This window comes from Rhinoderma darwinii, chromosome 10 (genome assembly GCF_050947455.1).
Source record: "Rhinoderma darwinii isolate aRhiDar2 chromosome 10, aRhiDar2.hap1, whole genome shotgun sequence".
Taxonomy (NCBI): domain Eukaryota; kingdom Metazoa; phylum Chordata; class Amphibia; order Anura; family Rhinodermatidae; genus Rhinoderma; species Rhinoderma darwinii.
Genome location: NC_134696.1, coordinates 15,882,332 through 15,908,984, shown reverse-complemented (window position 1 = coordinate 15,908,984; position 26,653 = coordinate 15,882,332). Strand labels below are relative to the sequence as shown.

The 26,653-nt window shown below is 46.2% G+C and overlaps 2 protein-coding genes across 2 annotated transcripts in view; both read left to right on the top strand.

The window, feature by feature from the left end:
* The window catches only part of TRIM28 (tripartite motif containing 28), a 31,636-nt gene extending 23,248 nt beyond the window's left edge, over window positions 1-8,388 (top strand). The window contains exons 9-17 of the mRNA XM_075839379.1: window positions 953-1,119; window positions 1,219-1,243; window positions 1,340-1,382; window positions 1,463-1,658; window positions 2,027-2,316; window positions 3,239-3,338; window positions 3,439-3,513; window positions 3,720-3,854; window positions 6,020-8,388. Coding sequence (XP_075695494.1) covers window positions 953-1,119; window positions 1,219-1,243; window positions 1,340-1,382; window positions 1,463-1,658; window positions 2,027-2,316; window positions 3,239-3,338; window positions 3,439-3,513; window positions 3,720-3,854; window positions 6,020-6,232 — 1,244 coding nt within the window. The 3' untranslated portion in view covers window positions 6,233-8,388. The remainder of the gene's footprint in view (window positions 1-952; window positions 1,120-1,218; window positions 1,244-1,339; window positions 1,383-1,462; window positions 1,659-2,026; window positions 2,317-3,238; window positions 3,339-3,438; window positions 3,514-3,719; window positions 3,855-6,019) is intronic.
* Window positions 8,389-12,795: 4,407 nt separating this feature from the next.
* Window positions 12,796-24,153, top strand: UBE2M (ubiquitin conjugating enzyme E2 M). Its single transcript, XM_075839378.1, has 6 exons — window positions 12,796-13,193; window positions 15,837-15,931; window positions 19,122-19,160; window positions 21,054-21,157; window positions 22,347-22,410; window positions 22,554-24,153. The coding sequence occupies exons 1-6, from the start codon at window positions 13,085-13,087 to the stop codon at window positions 22,692-22,694; spliced, it is 552 nt and encodes a 183-aa protein (XP_075695493.1). The 5' UTR covers window positions 12,796-13,084; the 3' UTR covers window positions 22,695-24,153.
* The last annotated feature ends 2,500 nt before the right edge of the window (window positions 24,154-26,653 follow it).

Below are 26,653 nucleotides of genomic sequence, written 5' to 3'. Positions count from 1 at the left end.
CCATTTACTTGATAACAGGTCTTGGGCTATGTTCACACGCTGTGTTTTTCAGGCCTATTTTGGTGCATAAACACCCCGAAATATGCCTGAGAAACGGTGGCTTAACGCCTACAAACTTCTGCCTGTTGAATTCAATTGGAAAAACTCAGTTTTGTTCAGGTGGGGCGTTTTTTTAACGATGCAGTTTTTAAAGCCTCATGTTAACACCCTGTTAAAAGGAGCATGTCACTATTTGAGCTGTTTCTGGAGCTGATTTTCATTGTCCATGGAAAAAGCTTCAAAGCCTGAAAATCAGAGGCTGTTTTCGTTCTCACACTGTACGGTGCTGTCCTCTGAAAACTACGAGGCCTCTCTACTAACTTGTTTCAGGTCCTCCGTTTTAAATATCGCTTGTGATTAATGGCAGTATTGGTGCAGCTTTACTAATACTGGAAGTCATTTTGAATAGTAAATCTGCTCCATTTCTTACATCCAGAGGTTGAAGACCTGACCTAGTTCTCAGGTGGACAATGTGTTAAGTCCATCGGAGCTCTCGAGCCTGTTAGACGGCAGGTTGTGTTTCCAGCCTCTGGATGTAAAAGACAATGTTTACTGACATGAAGCAGTAACTTTGATCTACAACGGCTTGATATTCACACTGTCAGGTACAGAACTTATTACAGTGATTAAGATGTTAAATCAATCTCCAGTTTTCCTCTTACTGTGGATAAGATGGTAGTAATGGAATTTTCTTAAGGAGTTGTATTGGATTAGAAAAAAAATGCTTTATGGTGTGAAGCTACAATATCACACACAGCCCATCGACAAGGATGGCTCAGTTTGTAGGAAAAAAAAAAGCTGCCATGTTTGTCTAATTGCCTCCAACCTCTTTATACTTGTGTGCACATAACTTTTAGCTGTTTTTGTGCATTAATGGTGAGATTCATAGTAACGTGTCTTTCCTTTTTCCCAGGTAAAATTGTGTCTGATAAAACTGGGGTTGTGTCATCGACTGCAACTCAGTCAATGAACTCGACTTCTCAAGTATTGGCGCCACTTACCAACTTCAACCCGATGGTGCAGAATAGATCAAGACCTGGTGCATCTCAAGGGAGAGCTGCTGGGAGCCTCATGCAGCAGGTGCAGTTTGTGGCCCAGTAGTCAATGGTCTACCGTATGTACAAACACTTCATATGTCAACTATTGTGTAAACTAATTTATTGTATGTTTCTTTTACAGTCCATGGATGACTATGATGGAACAGGTATGCGTCTTTTAAACATATCTTTTAAACTTGCTCTGGAGGGACGTTGCTTTTAATTCTTTGCAATTTACCTTTTTTTAACTTTTGTCTTGTCAGAGGGGGAGTCATCTGGATTAGATGTTATGACTGGACAGAAAAGGTATGGGTGTTTGCAAATTATTACTATGTATTCTATTCCCTTACCCTCCCCCGACTTCATCATATTCCTTCTTTTTGAAGGGGACGGAATTCAGAGGGTGATGTTAATGAGCTGTTAAAGAAGGTTCCTCGTGTGAGCTTAGAGCGTTTGGACGTTGATCTTAATCCTGACAATCAGCCGCCAGTCTTCAAAGTTTTCCCTGGAAACACAAATGAAGACTATAATTTAATTGTAATTGAGAGAGGAAATGCTGCTGCTGGAGAACCTGTTGTAAAAGTAAGTTCTTGTCTTGAAAGGATGTTAACAATTCCTTTTATAATTAAAAATAATTTGTAAATCTGCTGTCTGTAAACTACTTTGGGAACACTCTCTGCATGGTCTTACACCAGACAAAACAACCCATGTACTAAGGTAGGGGGTGGATGTGATTTCAGGTATTTTTTCACAGTTCCATAGGTGAGGTAAACAAAGAGTTCAGTTTCTTGTTCTCGGGATATGTAAGAGTAATATAAAGCGTGTGCAAGTTTATGCGTCTGTATTTACGAACTAGCGGGGCTAAGGATGATATGAATCGCGCCGAGTCTGTGCCCAGGTTTTATTTTAGCCATGCTCTTTGCCTCTAAAAATCCTATTTTTGACTACAGGAGGAAGCCATGGAAACAGGCATCAGTATTCCCACAGCTGACTCTGAGGAAAAGCCTTACATGCGCCCTGATGGCTTGCCGGAAAATGTCACTCCTGCAGTTCGTCCACCAAGTACAACCAGCGATGTGGCTGCTGAATTCCAAGGCTCTAGTGCAGCTGTGGCCCCAGACGCTGGAACTGGTGCTCGCTGTAAGGTGTGCCAAAAGGAAGGAGCCCTGCTCGCATGCAACAAGTGTAAAAACAGTTTCCACCGTGACTGCCATCTGCCAGCGCTTACAGAAAATACTAGGTATTTAAGTGCTCAATATCCGCTAAATGGGGTTTCTTGATTTTTGGGGGACTATATGCTATGTATGTTTACTATGCAGGGACCTGGAGACCAAACCATCTTGAATCTCTAGGTTTATGGGTTGTTACTGATGCGGCACTAGTGAAACTAAAGTCAGTTTAGAGATGTTCAGCTTTCTCTAGTATGAAGTTGGTTAAAGATTAAAAATCACCTTTCACCTGCCCATACGTGTGCAGCACCTGAAGGCCTAGAAATTGCTTAGAGAACCTTTCAGCTGCCCATACACGTGCAGCATGTAACGGGCAGGGCTTCACAAACCCGGTCTCACTTGAAATTATTCTAACTTCCTCCATTATTTACATATCGGTGCCGTTTTATTTGGCGCTGTGGCACTGTCTGTAGCTGATTGGACGTTTTCACAACGATCGTAACACGCCACTTTGCAGTTTACACATCCCCCCCCCCCCCGTCAACAGTTCAGCAGGTTATTTACATATCTGGCACCAAATATAATGGCACCGATATGTAAATAACGGGGAAAGTTCGAAAAATTTCTAGTGAGACCGGGTTTGTGAAGCCCTGCCCGTTACATGCAGCACGTGTATGGGCAGCTGAAAGGTTCTCTAAGCAATTTCGAGGCCTTCAGGTGTCCCTGCCATATGAGCTTCCTTAAAATGCTGCCTTGCCAGATTCCTGAAAAGCTGACTGGTTAGGGTAAAATCACAAATATGCCTTTCAGGATTATTGGAAAGTTGGATGAGTCTAGTTTGTGCTATAATGACATTGGTGGTCACCTAGCTTGTGAAAGAAAAAATTGAATTCTGTAACTTTTTGCAGAGGTTAATGTTTGTGTGTTGTAAGCGGGATCTGTCTGAACCCTTAAGACTTTGTTGCTAATATTAATTTCCCCTTTTATTTTCAGTGGAGAATGGAAGTGTATGCTATGCCAGGACATGCCCAAGATCGATCAAGGTGAAGATGCCCCAGAAGATGCCACCAGCCTCTCTGCAGTTGATCAGAAGGTTTGAAACCTAATTTCGCTTTCCTCTTGTTTGTCAGCAAGCTCGTGACCCCTGCGATTGTCTTCATTAGTATAGAGAACATCTGTCCCTTTATTTCTAGAGATGTGAACGTGTGCTGCTGGAGCTGCTTTGCCACGAGCCTTGCCGGCCCTTCCACAGACTTTCTGCCAGTGCGGTAAGTGTTGTTTTTTACGGATGTAATACAAACCTATCAATTGTGTCCTGTTATCAGATTACGCCTGTAACTTGATGAAGACTTGTGATCTTTAGGAGATGTATCTTGTGTAGGGCTTTGTTTCAGCGTTTAGCCTTTATAAGGACATGTAGACTTGGGATTATGATTATTGACTTTGTCTTGATTTGATGTCTAACTTTTTTTAGGATGGAGATCCGATGATAGACTTGACACTCATCCGAGCCAAGCTACAACAGAAGTTATCACCTTTCTATGCCAACCCTGATGATTTTGTGCGTGATGTATGGATGATGTTTAGAAATGTCAGCAAGTTTGCAGAGGTGAGACGGCTGTGTAATTTTTTCACTTGTGACCAATTTAATGTCTCCGACCAATGTATTGGTGGCTGAATATTCCAGACAAACCTTTTTTTATATTCTATCCACTGAATAGGTGATACATTTTAGATTAGTCAGCGTCTGACCCCTGGAACCCCCAGTCCGCCGCGACTGTGGTAAGGCGTTGAATGGCGCGGCGGTCGAGCATGCGTGTGGCTCGGTACAAACTTTATAGGAGTTGAGGAAACTGCTGAGTGCAGCGCTCCAATAATGGCGTTTACTATTCATTCACTTCCTCTCTAGTTTTTCCCTTATGTAGAAGTGCGTTAAAGCTCCTACACAGATGAGAGGCTAACACGCATGGTTAATGTTTGTTGTCCTCATTAGGCTATGTTCACACGGGGTATTTTGCCGAGTTTTTTGACGCGGAAACCGCGTCGCAAAACTCGGCAAAAACGGCCCAAGAACGCCTCCCATTGATTTCAATGGGAGGCGTCGGCGTCTTTTTCCCGCGAGCAGTAAAACTGCCTCGCGGGAAAAAGAAGCGACATGCCCTATCTTCGGGCGCTTCCGCCTCTGACCTCCCATTGACTTCAATGGGAGGCAGAGAAAGCGTATTTCTCGCTGTTTTATGCCCGCGGCGCTCAATGGCCGCGGGCGAAAAACGGCGCGATAATCGGCGTGCAGGGAGAGGAATATCTGCCTCAAAGTTCCAAACGGAATTTTGAGGCAGATATTCCTCCCCCAAAATACTCCGTGTGAACATAGCCTTAATGTGCACTGTAGATCTATAGCCAAATTTGGGCTTTAACATTAACCCGTTAGTGACCGACCCATCGTGTTTCTACGTCTGTCACTAACGGCCTTATTCCGATGCCATAGACTTTTTACGTCGCGGCATCGGAATAAGTTTACAGAGCAGGGAGCTGTCAGATCTCCCTGCTCTCAGCTGTTAGAGGCAGCTGAGGGCTGGGAGCGTCCCTGCTCTGCCGTGTGAGATCGATATTCGTATCGATCTCACACGTTTAACCCCTTAGATGCGGTGCTCACTAGCGAGCACCGCATCTGAGTGGTTTTGGAGAGAGGGAGGGAGCTCCCTCTCTCCCCCACCGACACCCGGCGATACGATCGCTGAGTGTCTGTGTCTCTAATGGCAGCCGGGGGTCTAATAAAGGCCCCCAGGCTGCCTCGAGTGAATGCCTGCTAGATCATGCCGCAGGCATGACCTAGCAGATGCCTGTCCGTGTTAAACGGCCAGGCAGTAATACACTGCAATACAAAAGTATTGCAGTGTATTATAAATGCGATCGTAGAATCGCATATTATAGTCCCCTAATGGGACTAGTAAAAAAGTGAAAAAAAAGTTTAATAAAGTTAATAAAAAAAAAAAAATGAAAAACCCAGCTTTTCCCCTTACAAAATGCTTTACTATTAAAAAAAACAAAATAAAGTAAAGTTACACATATTTGGTATCCCCACGTCCGTAACGACCCCGACTATAAAGCTATTACATTATTTATCCCGCACGGTGAACGCCGTAAAAAAAATAATAAACTATGGAAAAATTGCTGTTTTCTGTGAATACTGACTTTAAAAAAATGTGATAAAAAGTGATCAAAAAGTCGCATCTACTCCAAAATGGTACCAATGAAAACCAAGTCTTCCCGCAAAAAAAAAAGCCCTCACACAACCGCATCGGCGAAAAAATAAAAACGTTACGGCTCTTCAAATATGGAGACACAAACAAATAATTTAGAAAAAAAAAGCGTTTTTACTATGTAAAAGTAGTAAAACATACAAAAACATAACAAATTTGGTATAGTTTCAATTGTAACAACCCGCTTTTTTCTATCCCCCCCCCCCCCAAAAAAAGTTAGAAAAAGTTAATCAATAAATAATATGTACCTAAAAATGGTGCTATTAAAAAATACAACTCGTCCCGCAAAAAACAAGACCTTATACAGCTATGTCGACGCAAAAATAAGAAGGTTATAGCTCTTGGAATGCGACGATGGAAAAACGTAAAAAATAGCCTGGTCATTAAGGTCCAAAATAGGCGGGTCATTAAGGGGTTAAAGTAGACATGTTATATAGCTCTGCTGTAAACTACTGTGTGGGTAGCTTGCAGTTTCTGACTTATTTTATTTATTTTTTTTCCCCCGTTCTAGGATAAAGCTGTGGTCCAGTCAATCATTGAACTTCAGACTTTCTTTGAAGCAAGGCTCAGTCTTCTGTTCGGGGATCGCAAGTTTTCTTGTCTCCTGGGTGAAGTCGGAAAAGATGACGAGCAGCAAAGTGAAAGCGTAACTCAAAGAAGTTCCCCAGTGAGCACAACCAGCGACAGCGTATCTTCTGTTAAAAACGGCGCTGAACAGATTTAATGAAAATCCGTCTGGATCTGTCCGTTTATAGCCGATTTTCAAGGTGACATGCGCATGTCTAGTTTTAAAGAAGGTGACAACTGCGCAAATGACTGGAAAAATACTATAGCCCTCCCCCTCCCCCTTCTTTCCATAGATGAGTCCTAGATGGAACGAACAATGGATGACACTGAGGAGAGGCCTGTAATGTAGCGTTAGTGAGCTCCTATCTCTTTCATTCACTCTGAGTCTATTCAATGTTTCTTTAACTCCTCCTATTGCGTTACCAGTTGTGTCGAACAATTCCCGGTTCCACACATCAAGGAAACGGTCGTGAATCACTTTATTGCTTAAATCTGCACAGTGAATACGGACGGGCCCGAAGTGTCCCTTCAGTGTAGTTTATCGGTTCTCTATTGGGTTGGCGAGGACGAGCTTTACGAATATTGTTGGTTACATCTTGTTTTATGGTTGAGGTATAGCCTCGCTGTTCTTCCAACACCCCCATTTTCATCTTTACATGGCAGCCCAGGACCAAATATTTCTCTCCCTGCTGCCTTTGACTATTGTATGTTGAGCTCCCCAAGCCCATTGGCCTCGAATGTTTGTTAGCTATGTAAATATGGCGTTGATCAGCACCCACTCCCCAATATAATGAGCAGGTCACGGTTATGTCCTTCATCGCTGTTTCATTTAAGTTCTAAGAATGTCGGGTTAGAATCCATTTACTGGAGTCCCACAACCGAGGTGTAGGTGCAAAATGTCCCGAGGCGGTGGCAGCTTTTAATCATTGAAAAAGTCCATAGACTTATAGATCTTTGATTCAGGTTTGGAAGTCAAACTGCGTAGATTTATTGCCGTCTATATTTTGGCAAAGGGGCCCAGCCCCCGACCTATTTCATATTCCTTTAGATTAAAATAGAATAAAGTCTGCATTGAAGGCATTTCTGTTTTTCGCGTTTGTTTTGTATTAACACTGATGAGATCTGGAAGAGAATCACGGAGACTTGGTTACTTGGGTTTGAGGGTTTTTTTTCCTCTTAAAACCTGTTTTCTGAAACTGCAATCAGAATGTAAAATATCGTTTACTTTTTTTTTTTACATGATTTTACATCCCCCTCACTAGATTTGTGGCTTTATAGAGATGTTGGGTGCACTTAGAACCCTTCACCTCCCCAAACAGGTGCAGCCGAGTGCAGATTGTTATAGGAGAGGCTTCAGACACTCACGTAAAATTATTTTTCTAGCTCCCTCCGTTATTTACATATCGCTGCCGTTATATTTGGTGCCCGATATGTAAATAAGCCCCTGAACAGTCAATGGGGCGTTTCGAACTAAAATGCAAGGGGTCACGAAGTCTCCGCCCTGACACTGTCCAATCAGCTGCGGACAGTGTCAGGGCGGCTTGCGCTGCGTTCCCTCCCGCGAGTACGCAGACAGACTTGGTGTTTGTGCTGCAGATAGCGCGCGCTCACAGCTGTTCACTCGCGCATCGACGTCACCACTTCCGCCGCCACGGAACAAAAGACGAGGCGAAGCAGAGACGAGAAGGAGACACTAAGATCTAATTACATCCGTCGATGTGCGTACAGCCGTTTGCGCACGCCCACACTATTTGCAGCACAACCACCAAGTCTGTGTACTCGCGGGAGAGAACACAGCGCAAGCCGCCCCGACGCTGTCCGCAGCTGATTGGACAGTGTCAGAGCGGAGACATCGCGCCCCCTGCCTGTTAGTTAGAAACGCTCCATTGACTGTTCAGGGGATTGATTACATATCGGGCGCCAAATTTAACGGCAGCGATATGTAAATGACGGAGGGAGTTAGGCTAATTTACGTGACACAGCGTTTGTGAAGCCTTTCCTATTACATGCTGCACATGTTTTGGGAGGTGAAAGGGTCTCTAACAGAAGAGCGGTGTCACCATTGATGTCCTGTGGCCCTGAAGACTTCACCTTGGACAGATCTGGATCATTACTGTCCTGTTAATTGGACGTCTGCCCCTCCCCCATTATTGCTGTGTTACATGTCTACTCATTAGCCGATGTGCTGTCCTGTTTGCCTTGATACTAATGGAGATGCCTGGTGACCGTTTTGTAAGAGCAGTAAACATTTAAGACGACTTTCCTTTTTGTGTTTTATTTTTTTTTTTCTATTAAATAAAGCTTAAACACTTACATACGAGCTGGTATTTGTGTTACACAAGTGGCATTTATTCTAGTTGTGGTTTATTTTACTGGCAGTATCGGCTCATGGCTCTTTAAGATGCTTAATGTTAAATAAATATTTGCTGCATTGGGTTCCTTAAGGAAATGGTTCCTCCACTGCTGTCCTCCGTAGACCCGCAGGAGACCTCCTCAGTTCAGACCCTTTATCCTGACCCGTGGAAACTGGTCCATTTTAGAGATTAGTAGAAATATTAATTTGATGGCTAAAAACTTCAGTCAGTGCTCCTGTTTTTCTCAGGGGTGGTAAACTGTACAATCCTGTTTTTGGTGAAGGGCTTCCAAATAAAAACCATATTGGGACCCCGAGTGATGAACTAATTTAAAGGGAATGTGTCGCTAGAATTTTTTTTTGTTACAGTATATAAATGATTACACTGTTTTAATTTTTTCACAAGTCAGGAAATATTATAAATTATAACATTTCCATGTGCTGGGCACTAGAGGGAGAAATTCACAAAATTGCAGCATTGGCATGTGGTAAAGCAACCTCATTGCTTTATTCTGCGAATTTGGGGTAGACACACTAGTGTCCTCACACAAGTGCCAGGAGAAATGAGGGGGTTGAATGTTCAAACCTACACACTGTGCTGCCATTTTCTGAGCAAAATGCAGTGTAGGAGGATTAGATACAGTGGTAATCACACACTAAAACACAAACACACACACCACACGCTCCTGCCACCTCCGCTCCTAGTCCTTGCGTCATCTTACGGTCCGGCCGCGGATGTCGCTCTACCAAAGACCTTCCTTTTGGACTGTGGGAGCGGCACATGCGCCGTTCCCACACAGACGGCGTACGCTATAGTGAATGGAACGGCTCCCGTTCGCATTCTCTATGGGGATGTATGTGCTGTATTCCATCTCTGTATGTGTCGTTAATCGACAGATGAAAAAAAAAAATGGCAGCCCCCATAGAGAGAAAAAAGTAAAGTACAACAAACACAAATAAAATTTATTTTAATGACATACTAAAAGCAATATTATATATAAAAAAAAAATTCATGACACTCCCTTTTAAGGAGGAACCTGACTGTTCAGTTACCCTGCAGCGCCACCACAGGGGAAATAAAGCAATGTTTATAAACCAAATAGCTGTTCATGTATTACATAAGACAGCTGGGCCCTCTATAGCCACGTCTAGCTTACTAGGGTACCAAATGGGAACCCCCACAAATTCTGCAAATGGGTTGGCTTTGGCCATTGATCGAGAGATCCCCTGCCATGTGAGGAGATAATCCTTGATATGAATGTGAGTTACTGGACATGGTGGATTCTTTAAAGGGGTTGTCCGGGCATAGCGCACTATTTTGACCTATGCACTTGACTGTGCAGAGTTGCAGTAACCCAGCACAGCCACTATAGTGTACAGCGCTATCTACTGCCGGCACTGACCACTGCGTAACATCTGGTGCTGGAGGCAGCTGGAACAGTTGATCGGTGCAAGGTCTGGGTGTCAGACCCCCCACCCACACCAACCAATCACATGCTGATGACTGATCCTATGGATCGGTCATCAGTATGAAAAACTGCCCTGAGCCCGGACAACACCTTAAGTTCTGTTCTGTAACGTGCAAACATTTAAATGGAGTGACATTGAGATGTGCAGCCCCCTCTCCGGATTGTTGGGACAGCCATTGATCTGTCTTAACACCTGTGGGAATATATAATTGGGTGCTGAGCTAAATCTGAAGGGTCCCAGGTTTGGAAAAGTTCAGTAGTGGTTGGTGAGGGTCCCAGCTCAGTCAGTCATGTTCTAAAAGGCGATATGAGAACTGCCCCTTTAAACTACATACAGACTATTCAACCGTTACATTGTGATATTACAATTCTTGACGGAAGCCAAGATTTTAACGACGGGCCTGTTCACATCACTGTTCGCTTTCCGTTCCGGGGTTCCGTCGGGTGAACCCTGCAATGGAAAGTGAAACCACAGCTTCCGTTTCACTCACCATTGATATCAATGGTGACGGAAACATCGCTGATGGTTTCCGATCGTCACCATGCCGGCAGGTTTCCGGTTTTCCGACTATCAATAGCGCAGTCAACTACGCTTTTGATTCCGTCGGAAAACCGGAAACCTGCCGGAATGGTGATGAACGGAATCCATCAGCGGTGTTTCCGTCACCATTGATATCAATGGTGAGTGAAACGGAAGCTGTGGTTTCACTTTCCATTGCAGGGTTTACCCGACGGAACCCCGGAACGGAAAGCGAACGGTGATGTGAACAGGCCCTTAGAGATTTGCTACTAACAAGTGGAGCCAAGCAACCCGAGTCCACGTGCCGTTGCTAAATTTATTACATAGCTGAGTTTTTTTTGGCGTGAAAAAAAATTACTTTTTGAGTAAGGTGATCTAATCGGCGCCAGTCACGTCCGATATAACAGCCGGGCTTTATGTCTACGCGCTGCCTGTCCCACAATTCCTCAGGGCATGCTCACATAAGGCTGAATACAGTCCATGAGCGCTACTGTGCCGGGAATATAGCCAAGAAGAGGACTGCGCAAGCGTGACCACTAAAGACGTAACCATAGAAACAAGGAGGTAAATACATCTTATGGGGGACACGAAGTGATAACTAGCAAACTGCACAACAAGAACTAGGAAGAAATGAGATCTTGTGCGCCTGTTAACCCTACGCTGCCTCGGTAGGAAACCCTGTTAATGGATCAGTACTTGGAACAGTGGATTTTAAAGGGGCCTCTTCTAGTTAATGCCTGACAGTAAGTGGCACTGCACATCATGGGCACCGCTGCCACTTCTATTGGCCATAGAGGATGTTACCCACCTATGGGTTATTGATGGCATATCCTTGTGGTCTAATTCCATGAGGTGGGGGCTTAGAACAGCATAAAGTCAACTGTCTAAGTTCTGCCATAAAGTAAGTTATGTGCGGAGGTGAAATATAACACAGCATAATGTGCGACATGGACTGTGAACGCCGCGTCATTACGCACTCGTTACGCAAAATTTAAGACCAGGATTGCGCTCACCGCAGTTTAAATAAAACGGCTTGTCTTAGAAAACAGTGTTGTATGGCGCAAAACATTAACACTGGTGAGAAGATTACTGGGCACATCCTAGGACCGTGTTCAGACAGCCCTAGTGTGGCTGCCACATTACAGGACCCTGCGGCAATCAAGTCCGGTTCAGTAGAACAATGGGAGGTCACAATATCACAGACGTTATGGCCTATTGCCGGTCCTGGATGGCTGTAGTCAAGACGCCTTTTAATGTAATATTAATTGGCGAAAAATGGAGCGGCCGCATCTCTGCTGAACCAAACGCCAATCACTGCCGCCTTCTATGATCTGTGCTCGCTTCAGTGGAACCGCAGGAGGTCCAGCTGCTGTGGCCGTAAGTCTCTGTTCACACCGCGTCTCCGGGACGTACACTCCTGTATGCCATAAAAAAGCGTACACTTTGCGGTACTTGTGCCGATAGGACACATGACAAACATCGGTGCATAAAAAAGTCCCTTTAGAGGCCAGCAAGCTGCGGTGTTGTCTAAGGCCCCAGGCACACGACCGTAAAATCGCCCGTAATTATGGGCCCATTTGTTTCTATGCCCGACAGACGCCTCTCCGTATACTTCTGGGAATCTGTCCGTGCCGTAGAAACCTGCCGAAAAATATAGGACATGTCCTATTTTTTTTTATTTTACGGGCCGTGCCCCCATACTTTATAATGGGAGCACGGCCCGTAAATACTGCCGGCTGACCGTGGGCGTAATTAAGGGCACGGTCATGTGCGTGGCCTTGTGCACACGACCATAAGAGTTTTACTGTCCGCAAATACGGATGCATAGCGGTAGCTGTCCTCAATTGCAGAAGCGCCCATAGACTTCTATGGGCAAGTCCATGCCGCGATTGCGGACAAGAATAGGACGTTCTATATTTTGCGGATCGTTTCTACGGCCCGGACACACATCCATAAATATATACGGTAAGGCGTCCGCGGCTAATATAAATGAATTGGTCCACAAATTCATCCGTAATTACCTGATCCGTGAACACTACGGTCGTGTACGTGGGGCCATAAACTCGGTTGAATCAATTGCAAAAGGAGCAGATTTGAGGTAGTGTCATGCGCCCCCTGCAGGCCAGGGTATGTGCTCATGTTCAAATGTTGGAGAATATCACGCAATCCCCCGATACAATTCTTAGAACTTGACAACTACGCACCGACTACAGACATCCAATCATACGCAAACACACTGCGTCATTTCCGCGCCTCCTGCGCTTTTTGACGGGACTGATTTCCCGAGCGTTGTCGGAATTTGCCGAGAGCCGGGACGAGTGTTTCCGAAGTGATTCGGGCGGGATTCCGAACGCCTGCTCTTCAATTCCGGAACTTGCCGAGTGTTTCGGAGGCTGCGCAGTAGGAGCAGTCAGAGTGAAGCGCCCGCAGAGCACAGTGTTTCCGCTGCCGGGCTCAGGGTAGAGCCGGCCTTGTGTTTGCTGCTTTCCGGCCTCCTGACCAGCGCTCTCGTACGTAGCTGACACAGCGGCTGCGGCCTGGCCTGTACGTGAGGCGGAGGGAGGAAGGGACGGAGGGAGGCCGGGAGCTTCCCCCGGTGCGGGACACAGGGAGAGCCGGAGGTACCGGGTGAGAGAGAGTGAGAGGCCCGCAGGGGAATCCGGCATCATGATCAAACTCTTCTCCTTAAAGCAGCAGAAGAAGGAGGAGGAATCTGCTGGCGGCACCAAGGGGAGCAGCAAGAAGGCTTCCGCCGCACAGCTCCGCATCCAGAAAGGTGAGCAGGGCCCGGCGCTACGCTGGAGGGCCACTGGGGGGCGCTATTCACACTTACTCATCCTCTGGGGGGCGCTAGTGGTACAGTGACTGGGGGAGGGGTTGCCTCATCCCAGCCCCCCAATGTCCCAGGACCTCGGGTCTCTGCTTACCTTTAATGCTGGGACTTGTAGTTCCCCGGCTGCTTGACATACTTGGTCATGAAACCCTCATTATTTTTGGGGGTGTTCCAAAATCCCCAACTAATCCCCCCCCCCCTAATGTAAAAACCTTCTAATCCTATACAAATAATGATCGTGATGTTCACACGGTGGCGGCCGCAATGACGGCGTGATGAAATTTTGTTCTGAAAACAACACACGTCGTCACCTTGTCCATAGCAACCAATCAGAGCTAAGCGTTCAGCTCCTAATGTCCGCTGGGAAAAAGGAACCTGAGCCCGGATTGGTTGCTAGGATTGTTGAGGCCGCTCTGAAACATGAGGAGCCACGTGTGCCCGTAGGGGTTGTCAGTGTCGCATCCCATCCCCCGACGTGGATTCAGAGGTGTTTTTTTTCAGCTTCTTCGGGCCGGTGGTTCACCTTTTCTCTACCCTGCGCCCATCCGGGTGTTTCGAGCTGATTGAGAGGTCGCCCCGTCAGACCCTCCCTCAGAGCAGAGGTTCATGACCGGCGTAGCTTTCTGCTCTGGAGCTTCGATGGCGGATATAAAAACCGCGCTGCCGCGTAAATCTTCCACTCCGGGGCAGTTAAAGGGACTTTCCACTTAAAGGGATTGTCCACTCCACGAATATTTTCCATACATCTCCCACTAGTATTATTGTAGAGTGAGCGTGCACACATGGCGCCTCCCTGCGAGGACCGGGACGCCCGAATTACCCGCATCAGTGGTGGTCCAGGGGGGCCGGACTCCTACCAATTCTTTGCCGTAAAAGTTTAAGCTCCCTTCAGCTCGTGTTTCCTTCACTATCTGGTCATGGCGCTCCCAGTGGCTGCTGAAATGGCTGACAACATAAAACAGTAGATTTATTGTGCCCCTTTAAATGTCATTTTTATGGAGGAGGGGCCTGGTCTAGAAATACAGGTACAACCGAAGCGCTGGAGACAGTCAGCATGGCCAATCTGCGGACAGAAGTGATGTGTACGGGGCGGATGAACCCTGCCGGGACTGACCACTATGCGATCTGCAGAACGCCCCCCACAAGCAGCCGCCTTGTCTCGATTGACCTCATTCAGACTGTTAGTTCACAATTGATCTGTTGATTTCGGCACCTGGAGCCCCCCCCCCCTGCTGCCGGCCCCTCACATTCCTCAGCGACGTTCACTGGAAGCTCGCAGCATTTCTCTTATTACACTCTAATCCTTTTCTGGGTGGGCTTTACACTGGTATTAGGTTGTTTCAGCAGTGAGACCCTCTCTACCCTTACTTTACCCAGTTGTCAGGGTCCCGGGAAAGTAGTTGTCAACCAAAAATAAATGATAGTAAAAAGTGAACGTTTTTGGGAATTTGCAAGATCCTAAGTGCGTTTCCTTCTAGACCCCCCTCATGTCATGGGCAGCTCCATCGGGTAAAGCAGAAGCTACTTTCATTGCTCCGTGGGCATTCTTCGGCAGTAATGGCCGCCACGGATGACACCTGGGAGTTTCTCTTTTCCACCGATCGATCAGGTCAGACGGGATATTTGAAAACTGCTCCCCTTCCTTATGTCTTCATCTGGGGCATCAAGGACCCCGTAAAGAGGAGGATGGTATCAGATAGCCCCTTTAACTTGGTGATGGTCCCGGCTCTAGAGGGCGCAAATATCTAATTGTTGCTCCTCATAACTTTCCATAGGAATCGAGTGAAGCCCCGGGACTGGAGGCGTTAACCCCTTTCTCAGACCCTCATTCTCCAGCGGTTTTGAAGCCGCAGTCTCGGCCAAGGGGTCACGCGCAGCTGAGAAGTTACATGGCTCCGCCCCGTCACTGGTTTAGATTAAATGACTGGATAAATATTCGGAAGCTCCACCTTTTTGGTTTATATCGTATTTGTATAATCATTATCGTCTTTCTAATGCTTTCATTTATTTTTCATTGCAATGTAGAAATCAAAATCTTATTGGAAACCATCAACAAGCTGCTGTTGACGGATCTGTTTTATTTCCATAATTCATTAAAATAACATTCAGTAAAACGAAACAATTTACATATAATTAATATATATATCATAGGACAGAGTCACACCCCCCCATTGTAACGTTGATACACAGCGATAGCTGACATACTGACGTCACACCCTGCGATCACCGGTTGCCAGTCACATGACCACAGCTGAGCCATCAGTACTAAGTCGAAATCGGATGGACTGCAGCCTCTGTCGTAAATTATATTGATTAGGGATTAGTCTTCCTTTAATAATATGATCTACACGGCGTACTGCGTCATAATTGGAATCTGGCAGTTAAAGATATCCTACTTGCTGATGGTTTCCACAGTGTTTTAACTGAATAAAATCAGAAGAACAGGTAATGAAGATGTAATACAAGTATTGTAGATTTGGTTGACTATAGAGCTGACGTTAGTGGTGGTGGGCGCGGGGGGCGCCGCGGGTCTGTGTATGACAAGCCGTTCTCATCGCATTCACGAGGGCGCTGTTTGTGTTTCAGATATTAATGAACTGAATTTGCCGAAGACGTGCGAAATAGAATTCTCAGACCACGACGACCTTCTTAATTTCAAGCTAGTCATCTGCCCCGATGAGGTGAGTGTCTCCCGCTGCCATAAGTGAATATCGCCCAGTGTCGGGCAGATGGGTCGGCAAAAGGGGAAAAATCGTAAATGTGGCGCAGACGTTCACTGTACTAAATGTTCGCCGGTTCCTCTCGTGACGGACTATAAGGCCGTGTTCACACAAAAATCTGCCTCCGAATTCCTTCAGCTAATGCAAGGACCGCGGGCAAAAAACGATCAAACGAGCGCCGCCGTTTTTTTTTTTTCTTCTGCCTCCCATTAATTTCAATAGGTGGTCAGAGCCGGAAACCGTGGCAAGAAAAAACATGCCGCTTTTTTTTCCACGAGCGTCCAAAGCCGCACAGGAAAAAAAACAAAACACCTCAGCCTCTCTTTGAAATCAATGGGCGATTCTGGACGATTTTTTTGGCGCTGATTCTGACACTATTGCCGCATCAAAATCTGCGCCAAAGAACTGACCCCAACAGTCCATAGACCGTTCAGGACTATTGTCCAAGTACATCCCCTAACTATTTACTGCAGGACCAGGGTAGTCAGCCGCAGCGCTGCATTGGCTCTGCTGCATCGCTGTACATCATTTACAGTCTGACGGGGGGATATTTGGGGGTGGAGCTTATTGTTGCGCAGATTTTGGCTTCTGCAGACGCTCTCTATTCTGGTTTGTACAGAATAAAGGGTGTCTGCAGAAGCCATAATCAAGGAAATTGGGTGATTGGTTGCTACGGGCAGCGCTGACGGGTCTTGCCTTGACTAGTTTTATGCCTGTGCAGCTGTAACAAAAAAAACAAACTAAGTGGTATTAAAAATAATGGCGCCTCCCACCAAGAACCGCATCAGTTACCGAAACCCCCTTGGCCTGACTGGTTGGGCATAACGGGAGCAACATGGAGCGTACTTCCGAAACGGCCCGCCAATACCGAGTTATCGTAGTACAGTCTATATAATACATTTTCGATGATCCACCTTACTTGGGACGACCAGGATGCCGGACTATTGGAGACTGAAATTTTGGGGGTTTGGATAAACTGAGACCGATTGTTATATGTGCATGGATAGCGCGTGCCGGACAATCGGGGATATTCCTGCTAATCCGGCTCTCATTGGTTCTGTGAGGATCTAAATTTGGTTGTTGGACTGTGGTGGGTCCGGGTGAGCCGTTTATACAGACCCCAAAAATGTATCTGTATTGTAGCCTAATAGGGTCAGAACCCCCTCCAATAATGTGTCATGAGGCGTCTGCTGAGAAAACGTTCCCTATTAATTACATTTTTAAAGGGCTTGTCCAGAATTAGATAAACATGGCTGATTTCTTCCAAAACAGCGCCACACCTGTCCACAGATGGTATAAATGACCTGTAGAATAAAGTCGTCATATCTGCCGCACGGTGAACGCCGTAAAAACAAAACCTAAAAAGCAAAATGGAGGAATTACTCCCCCCCCCCCCCCCATTTAACCCCACAAAGATTTTTTTTCTAATCATGAGTAAAGCGGCCCCCCGGAGGCCACACACAGAACGGCGGCAGCCTCCTCTATCAGCAGTCTGCTTCTCATCCAGCTCCCATGGCTGCGGCCGGAGCATCTGGTAGTGTTTGCCGGGCTGATGAGAGCGGCTGCTTCTCTGGAATACACGGGATGTTTTTAATTTTCTGGATCAACAACTTGTTAACTGGCGAGGAGAAGTTGATTAAGTCAACCAGACGCGACCGCACAGAGTTTACGGAGTCTTATCTTGCACACCAGACGCTGTACCTCAGGTTACCGGAGACGTGCTCTGCAGCCGTCGCCCCGTCTTTTATATTTGTATTTTTATGGATACGCTGCGTAAAACCACAAAAATAATCTGCCCTGGAACCCGCGGGGAATTCAGTCCGAAAAACTGCACCAAATTGTGGTGCAGTTTTTCGGTCGGCATGTCCGCTGCAGGAATAAAAATGTACACCCCAGCCGTAGTCGTGGCGACACAGCCCTGTCTTCTGAGTTCGGCCCGGCCTCCTGGAATGACGCCGTAGTCCGTGTGACTGCTGCAGCCTGTGATTGGCTGCAGAAGTCACATGGGATGAAACGTTATCCCAGGAGGCCGGGCCGAAATCAGAATAGAAGATTGCGTCACTAAGACTACGGCTGGGGGGAGGGATTAATTATAAACTTTTTATTAATTTCAAATTTAGTTTTTTGGGGTTTTTTTTGCGGCGAAATCACATTTGTTTCCGCCGCATAAGTCGCAACACATAGCTCTTTGTTGCAGGTTTTACCTCCCTATTGAATTCAATGGGGAAAACCCACAATAGAAAAGCAGCGATTCCGCAGCATAAATGGTCATGCGGCGGTTAAAACTACGCACCGCAGGTCAAATGAACATTTTTTTTTTTGCAGATTTTTTCCACATCTCATCTGCGCTGCTGCTATTGTATTACGTTTCTCCGCAATGAAACCGGTTGTGGAAAATGTGCAGTGTTTACGCCGCGTGTTCCTACTCTTAAAGTCAATTGGTTGTCGGGTGATGTTGGTCCATGACGTGGACTCCTCCTCATTTATCACCCCCCCCAGCCCCTGTGTGTATTATCCGGCAGTGTGATCCTCCGTGTCTGCTGCTGACCCCATCACCTCCATACAGGGGATTCTATCTCTTTATTTATTTTTTTCCACCTATTTGCTCATGGGTTTTCGGTTCACAAGTGGCCGTGAAAATTATTATTTATTTTTTATTTTTTTGCCACTACTAAAGGCAAAATTGCACAGTTTTGCCACAATTTTAGAAAATTTGACACGGTTCCAGGCAAAAGAAAACACATTTTCACCGCAATGTGTAAACCCTGACACTGCTGCCTATTCATTTCTAATGGCGATAAAGAGAGAAAATCCCCGTGTGCGTATATAAGACATCCATTCTGTCTGGACTGCAAATTTTGGTGTTTTGGGCCGGCGCTGTATAGTACTATTCCGGCATGGCGCCATTTACAGTTGCAGGTTAGGATAGTGAGCCCAATGCCAGACTGCTCCTGTAAAGCTGTAGTATTATTTTCATGGTTCAGATACGGCTCTGTGTGGATTATATATTTGTTCGTTTAGTCTTTGGTTTATTATAAGAAGCTGAAAGTTTTAAAGCTGGTGCCCCCGGGGTGTGTTAGCGGGTCACATGCACTGTCCTTCATCTGGTCAATATCACGTAGCTAATTTTCCATCTGTTTCTTTCTCAAAGGGTTTTTACAAAGGTGGAAAATTTGTCTTCAGTTTTAAGGTGAGTTATCCGACGTGTTCACATCTTATCAGATATGTCTCCTGGTCCTGACCATTTTAAAACTTTCGCTGCTGGACAAAACGGCATAAAAGTTCAAGTTTGTGGTTAAATATCTGTGCTGAGCAGAGCATGAGACACACGCTACCTCCTACAAATATCTGTCCTGAGCAGAGCCTGAGACGCACGCTACCTCCTACAAATATCTGTCCTGAGCAGAGCCTGAGACACACGCTACCTCCTACAAATATCTGTCCTGAGCAGAGCCTGAGACACACGCTACCTCCTACAAATATCTGTCCTGAGCAGAGCCTGAGACACACGCTACCTCCTACAAATATCTGTCCTGAGCAGAGCCTGAGACACACGCTACCTCCTACAAATATCTGTCCTGAGCAGAGCCTGAGACACACGCTACCTCCTACAAATATCTGTCCTGAGCAGAGCCTGAGACACGCGCTACCTCCTACAAATATCTGTCCTGAGCAGAGCCTGAGACACGCGCTACCTCCTACAAATATCTGTCCTGAGCAGAGCCTGAGACACACGCTACCTCCTACAAATAACCGCTCAGGATGTGCAGAGTTCATACGTGCCACTTATGCTTAGTTCTTCATGCGCATATTCACCAGAGCTCAATCGACCAAAAATAGTAGCGATCCAGATGTCACAAGTGTTTGTCCATGTGATAGCGTGAATAAAAGTCCCTGTATCCCCCCCTGAGATCACTGGCGGCTGTATAGTGGGGGAGATGAGTCACCGGCTGTCATCCATCTCCCTGCTCTCGCTTGCAGCCCCCTCCTCCCTCCCTTACAGAGACACAGAACCAAGAAGGAAAACTTTTCATCCTGCTCCTCCACTGGTTTTCCAGCCAGTAAGAATTGATGTTCGATCCTCAGGATAGGCCATCAATAGCTGATGGGTCGGGGTCCGACTCCCGGGACCCCCGCCGATCAGCAGTTTTGAAGGGGCTGCAGCTGTTTTGACTAGCGCTGCTTCCCCTTCATATCTTCTTGCTCACTTTGAATCTTCGACACGCATTTAGTGGCGATTCACAGGTATTGCAGCCTTTTCTCCCATTCAAGTGCAGCTGCGGCCCTTTTAAAACAGCTGAGCGACGAGGATCCCGGGCTTCAGACCCCAACCCATCAGCTATTGATGGCCTTTCCTGAGGATAGGCTATCGATTTTTTTTTTTTTATTGGCTGGATATCCCTTTAAACCCCAAATATTACACTTTTTTATCGTGGTATCATTTGAAAGCGAAGATTCTGGGCTTTGATAGGATACCAAGATCTAAGCTCGAACGCTTTCATATTCTAAAATCATGACGAGGGTTAATGGAATCTGCTGACTATGTCCAACCTCTACGGCCTGCGACAGATTAGATTATTAGAGGGTCCCACCAAAACTAACGGGACCGGCCAATGTTTATCTATGGTCTGTGACCAGCTGAAGGTTGTGTTCTCGCCGGTGTACAGTGCGGCGAACGATCTGCGTCACTGCTCCGGAATACTTTCCATTGAGTGCAGTAATACCTCCCCCTGATGATGTCACTGACCTGTATGGGACAGAGAATGCATGGATATCGGGCGTCCGGAGTGCGCGGTTTCATGGCGGACGAGCTTCGCTGTATGTCCTAAATTAAGACCTCGACTGATCTGTTCACCCTCTGGATGGAGCAGAGTCCACAACCCATTATAAGGCTTTATATACATACTAATAACGCTACAATACCGACTGTCCCGCATCAGAGGGGGGTTCTGACGCCATTTGCTATGACAGAACATCTGCCCAGGAATCTGTGGGGGGGGGGGGGGTTCCTTTGATGATCCTGTTGATGTATTAACCTTCGCAGGTTGTTTGTTTGACTTTTTAACAACTTGTTGTCCTGCAGGTCGGACAGGGCTACCCCCACGACCCGCCAAAAGTGAAGTGTGAGACAATGGTATATCATCCAAACATAGACCTAGAGGGTAACGTCTGCCTAAATATTCTAAGGTACGGAGCTGACCCTCTTTTATAACATGGGTTATTGGTGCCATCGAGCCTTTCATTAAAGGGGTTGTTCACGAGAATCGTGACTAGGAGCAGAACTGCAGCCCGGCCGCTATGCAGTGGTTGGAGCCATCTGCTGGCGGCTGCAAGTACTGCATACCCTGCATAAAATTCTGGGGCAGCCGATCCGTGCGAGTGTCGGACCCCCACGATCCTATACTGATAACCTATTCTGTGGATAGGTCATCAGTTGTCCGGTCGTGGAAAACCCCTTTAAAGGGAAGGTGTCATGAATTAGTATTTTTTTTATTTTTTTATTATATTGCTTTTAATATATTTTCAAAAATTGTATTTGTGTTCTCGCGTGTTTACTTTTACTTCTCTATGGGGGCTGCCATTTTTTTTCATCTCTGTATGTGTCGATTAACGACAAATACAGAGATGGAATATGGCACATACATCCCCATAGAGAATGCGAACGGGAGCCGATCCATTTGCAGTTGCGGACACTGTGTGGGAACGACGCATGCGCCGCTCCCACACAGACCAAAATGAAGCTCGCTTGTAGAGCGAAATCCGGTGCCATTTTCATGTGGATCAGAAGCCGCTGCTGGACAGTAAGATGACGACTTCCGGCCGCGGCTTCCGGACATATGTTCAACGAAGCGAAGGCGCAAGGAAGAGGAGCGTAGACCAGCGCTGGCAGGAGCAGGTGATTTATGTTCATGTATGTTTCTGTATTACTGTCTGCTGAGCCCTGTATCTAATCCTCCTACACTGTGCAGTCGCTCAGAAAATGGCGGCACACAGTGTAGGAGGTTTGAAGACCTTCAACCCCCTCCTTCTCCTGGCACTAGCCAGAATAAGGGAGGGAGATTGTGTGAGGACACTAGAGGAGTGTGTCCACCCCAAATTTGCAGCATACATCAATGAGGTTGCTTTACCACAGTGACCATGCTGCAATTTTGGGAACTGCTCCCTCTAGTGCCCAGCACTTGGAAATGCTATAAATTAGAATCCAATTTATAATATTTCCTGACTTGTGAAAAAATTAACATAATGTGTAACCACTTATATACTAATTGTTTAACTGGAAAAAAATAAAAATACATTTCTAGCGACACATTCCCTTTAAATTGACATTACTGGAAATGAACTGGGTTTTTTTTTCTATTTCCTTCTGCTCACACAGGGAGGACTGGAAGCCTGTACTCACAATAAACTCTATAATATATGGCCTGCAGTATCTTTTCTTGGTAAGTATGGAATATAAAAATTCTTGTATATTCTGTGTAGTGTTTGTATTTTCCTGTGGATGGTGTAATGCCTCCTGCTTCCTGTAGGTGTCACTGTTGTCATTTCACTCATCGATTTTATAACTCTTTTTTTTATTTTCTAGGAGCCAAACCCTGAAGACCCGTTAAATAAAGAAGCGGCCGAAGTTCTTCAGAACAACAGACGCCTGTTTGAACAGAACGTGCAGCGGTCCATGCGGGGGGGTTACATAGGATCCACCTACTTTGAACGCTGCCTGAAATAGAACTACGCAGCTTTTGAGTGCGACACCCGCCATCCATCTGACCCACATGTCCCCTCCCCCCCACCTCATCCTTCCATGTTCCCTCTCGTCGCTCATTTATACGAGTCATCCCATTTACATTCGGCCCCCTCCACCACCACGAAAAAAAAAAAAATTCAAGCTGAGCTCCTGATGTGGAAAGACCTATGCAAGGTCCTGCGTCTCCCGCTCCTGCTGCTGTCCCTTCGCCTCTGGGAGGGAGCACCGCGCACATGTAACTTATCGTGCCGCCTCCTGGCTCTGCGATACCTCACCGCGCTCGTCCTTCTCTAATGGAGCCGCCATTATTATTTCCTTAGGTTAAGAAACGGTCCCTGCCCTTTGTTCCCCCATGTTTTTGATTTTCTCGCCATCAAAAAAGAATTCTGAATTTGCAACAGAAAGTTATTTTTTTTCTTTTGTTTGTTTCCCCCGACCCTCCCCCTACATTTTTTTTTAATTTGACCGACCATAAGTCATTTCATCGTTTTTGGTGGCCTTACAATTTTTTTTTTAAATCTATTTGTTTTCCGAATTTCATTTTGTTGATCTCTGACGTCATAATTTTATTAAAAGAGGAAAAAAAAAAAAGTATCGAATTAAACCCAAATGAGAATTTTTATTTTAGCCTCCGTATTTTAGTGACACGCTCGTACGTAGAGGTTTTCGGTTCCATGTGCTATGGACACTTCGCTCACGGGGGAGACACTGGAGCTCTTCGCCATTGCCTGGGGGAATCTAGACCCCAACACTGTTTACTCGAGGCCTTTTTTTAAATAAAAATTGTGGGGTCAAATGGCATGTATTTCCACAAGCTCAGCTGAGGCGACTTTGTTAATGGAATAGCGGGGAACAGTGAGAACAAGACTGTGTCCTTCTATTACCCTCTGTGTATTGTCTATTAGTCCACATAACAGCCCCCAACCGCCCCCCCCTACCTTCCTCTGTGGGATCAAGGCTTTTTACGTGCACGTATTTATTAACGAATGGCTTCAGTTGGGTTGAATAGACGAGCCGGGTAAAAAACTCCATTCTGGACCAGCTCTATAAACCTGACTGGCGTTTCCACCGTTCATGTGAGGAAGCTTGTGGTGGTCCTTGGGTGGCGATGGGCTCTGTACTCATCAGGGTTAAAAAAAAAAAGAAGAAGAAAGGACCCTATCAGTTTAAACAGGTTTAAAGGCCAATATCATGGTGCCCCCCCCCCCCTTTTTGTGACCGCCATGCCTGCGCCCTGATCTGTACTTCAGCGTGCCGGGGGTAGGGGGCGCCTTATTCAGTTAACAGACTCTCGTTTGCAAAACTTGGTAACGTTGGCGATTACTGTGCGGTAATGGGTACGTCAAGTTTCGGGAATGAGGCTCTTGGAATCCACTTATTGATGTGTATGGTTTTAAATAATAAAACAAAAAGACAAAAAATAAATAAAATGTAAACCTGATCCTGTTGGCGTCCAGTGTTTCATATGGGTGTGAGGTGTCCCTGGTGCCCGGGGAGGAACTAGAGGGACTGTCCATAGTGGCACTGTGTGAGTGTTGATTGGTCAGGGAAGGGGGTGGGGCTTCTTAGGCTGTGGTTAGTTCTGGAAGGTTTATCATGGGGTCTTCCATACTTAGGATGTCAGATGGAAGTCTGGGTGCTAGGACACTTTATAAATGGCAGGACCTCTTTGGCGCGCTGGTCAACCTCTAGACTACGATGGTCAAGCCGTGTTGCTCCATTAATGTGAGTTGGAGGTCCACCACCTAATATTTTTAAAGAACATACGGCAGCCTCGGTCGGCAATAGCGCGACCACTACCAAACTTCTGGTCTGCGCAGTGCCAGTACAGCTGTGAGCGGAGTAGTAGAGTCGTGACTGTGTGATAGTCTGGTTGCTAGGGACACCTTGTAATAGCAACAGCCCTTTTATATGGGGTTGTCAGGTGGCACATGCTCGGTACACCGTTTCAGATTACTCCATTTAGGCCATATTGCCCACATGACTGCAGGATCAGACTACACAGGGTTTGTTTGTAGTCTAACCATAGAGACAGTTCTGCATAGCAGCTGTATACACAAAACGGTAGTGTTTTAATAAGTCTAAACCAGTGTCAGAACGGATTGCTGTGGCGACTGCTCCCTTTTCTTTTGCACCAGTTTCGCCAAATTAAATTTGTGTTTTTTATTTTGCCCTGGCCGTAGATGCCGCATGTAAACCATCGGGTCGTGAGTAGAGCTCATCCACGGGGCGGTGGCGGCGGCAAATATTCACACAACCTTTTTATACATTCAAACTTTTTGCAATAATGTTTTCTACCATCAAAGTTCTTAAAAGTATTCCATAAATGTGCCCCCGTGGTCAGAAACATGAAGGGGTTGTCGCGTAGACACCCCCCCCCCCCTTTCCCGGTAAAGAGCTGATTTTGACAGGCGGCCAGCCAGGCAGATGTATGACATGGCGCTCATTCAGACGACGGCTCCAGTCCGCCAGAGCTGTAAGAGCTTCTCTCTGTTCTGGCTTGTATAAAGGGGTAAATAGGGCAGATTGATAGCGGTTATTATTACCCTTTAGCCCCTTCTCTAAAAAAATTTTGCATTACTTATTTTTTTTTCTAAGTCCAAACCCCCCCTTAATAGAATACTTCTATTAAGCCTAGGAGTGCCAAGATGGCAGACCTAGAGGCCTTCGTTAGACCCCCAGCCTGCCATGACAACCATTGGCTCCCCACGATCACCCCCTCTGTCTATGGCTTAGATGCCCAAGTCGCTATTGACTGTAGCAACTAAATAGTTAGGCCTCATGCACACGGCCGGCCGCATTTTATGGGAGCACGGCCCATAAAAAAACCCCAAAAAGTAGGACATGCGCCATAATTCACGGCACGGTTCTACGGCACAGACACCTATCAGTAGCGATACGGAAAGGTGCCCGCGGCCAATAGAACCGTGCGGGTCCGCAATTACGGAGGTTTTTTTTACGGTCGTGTGCATGAGGCCTTAAACGTGTGGCGTCAGTGTTCTCTCTGATCCGGACTGGTAGTGCGAGGTGTCGGCTGTAATATACGGATGACATCCGCGGCGTATCCGCTCCCTGACCCTTTCTCCCTCCCCGACTGATGTACAATTATGTAAATGTTGGTAAGGGATTAACTTTAAGTTCCTGCGCCTCAAAGCATCATCTGTAATACACCCCCCCCCCCCCCCACAACCACTTGTAGTATTAGTCTCCTCACATGGGACAGAGGGGCATTTTTGGCGTCCCTTAGGCTTCAGCACCAGAGAGGGGCCGCAGCCTCTACCGAGCCCTGCCCGTATCTGTCAGGCAGAGAAGCGGTAAATCGCAGTCGTTTCCATGGATTTTTGTCCGGTTCAGCCAATCGGCTCTGCTTAATAAAAAAAAAATCCCCAAAATCATGAGCTGGAGTTTGGCGGTACAGACTCGAGACGTTTCTATACTGACAGTCGACGCCTTGAATTCTTGGATGTTGATGCTTTTATACATCCAATGAAATTTACAGCGACGGCGATCAATCCCAAAATCTACGTGAAAACAACGACGTCAGCCATGGCAACCAATCACATGTTTTGTTTCATTATCTAACCTTCATTAAAGAAATGAGAACTGGTTTCTGATTGGTAACCAAGGGTTACAGGTCTGTTTATGTTACTTTACATGAGCCCTAATGTCTTCTGTCAACCTCGTCATGCCACTGCTGCCAACCACATGATGCCACTGCTGCCAACCACAGCCTCTTGTCTTGCTCAGGAATAATAACCAACTAGGAACCGTCTACTTTTTTCCCCAAACACTAGAGAACCAACAGTGACAGAACATTTGTAGTATGCGGCCATTTTCTCGAAGACCATTTTACCATTGTAATACATAAGCGGTAGTGACGTCACGTGCTCCTGCATAGAGGACGTGTTTTTATAAAGCGCCTTATCCCCAGTATCTATACA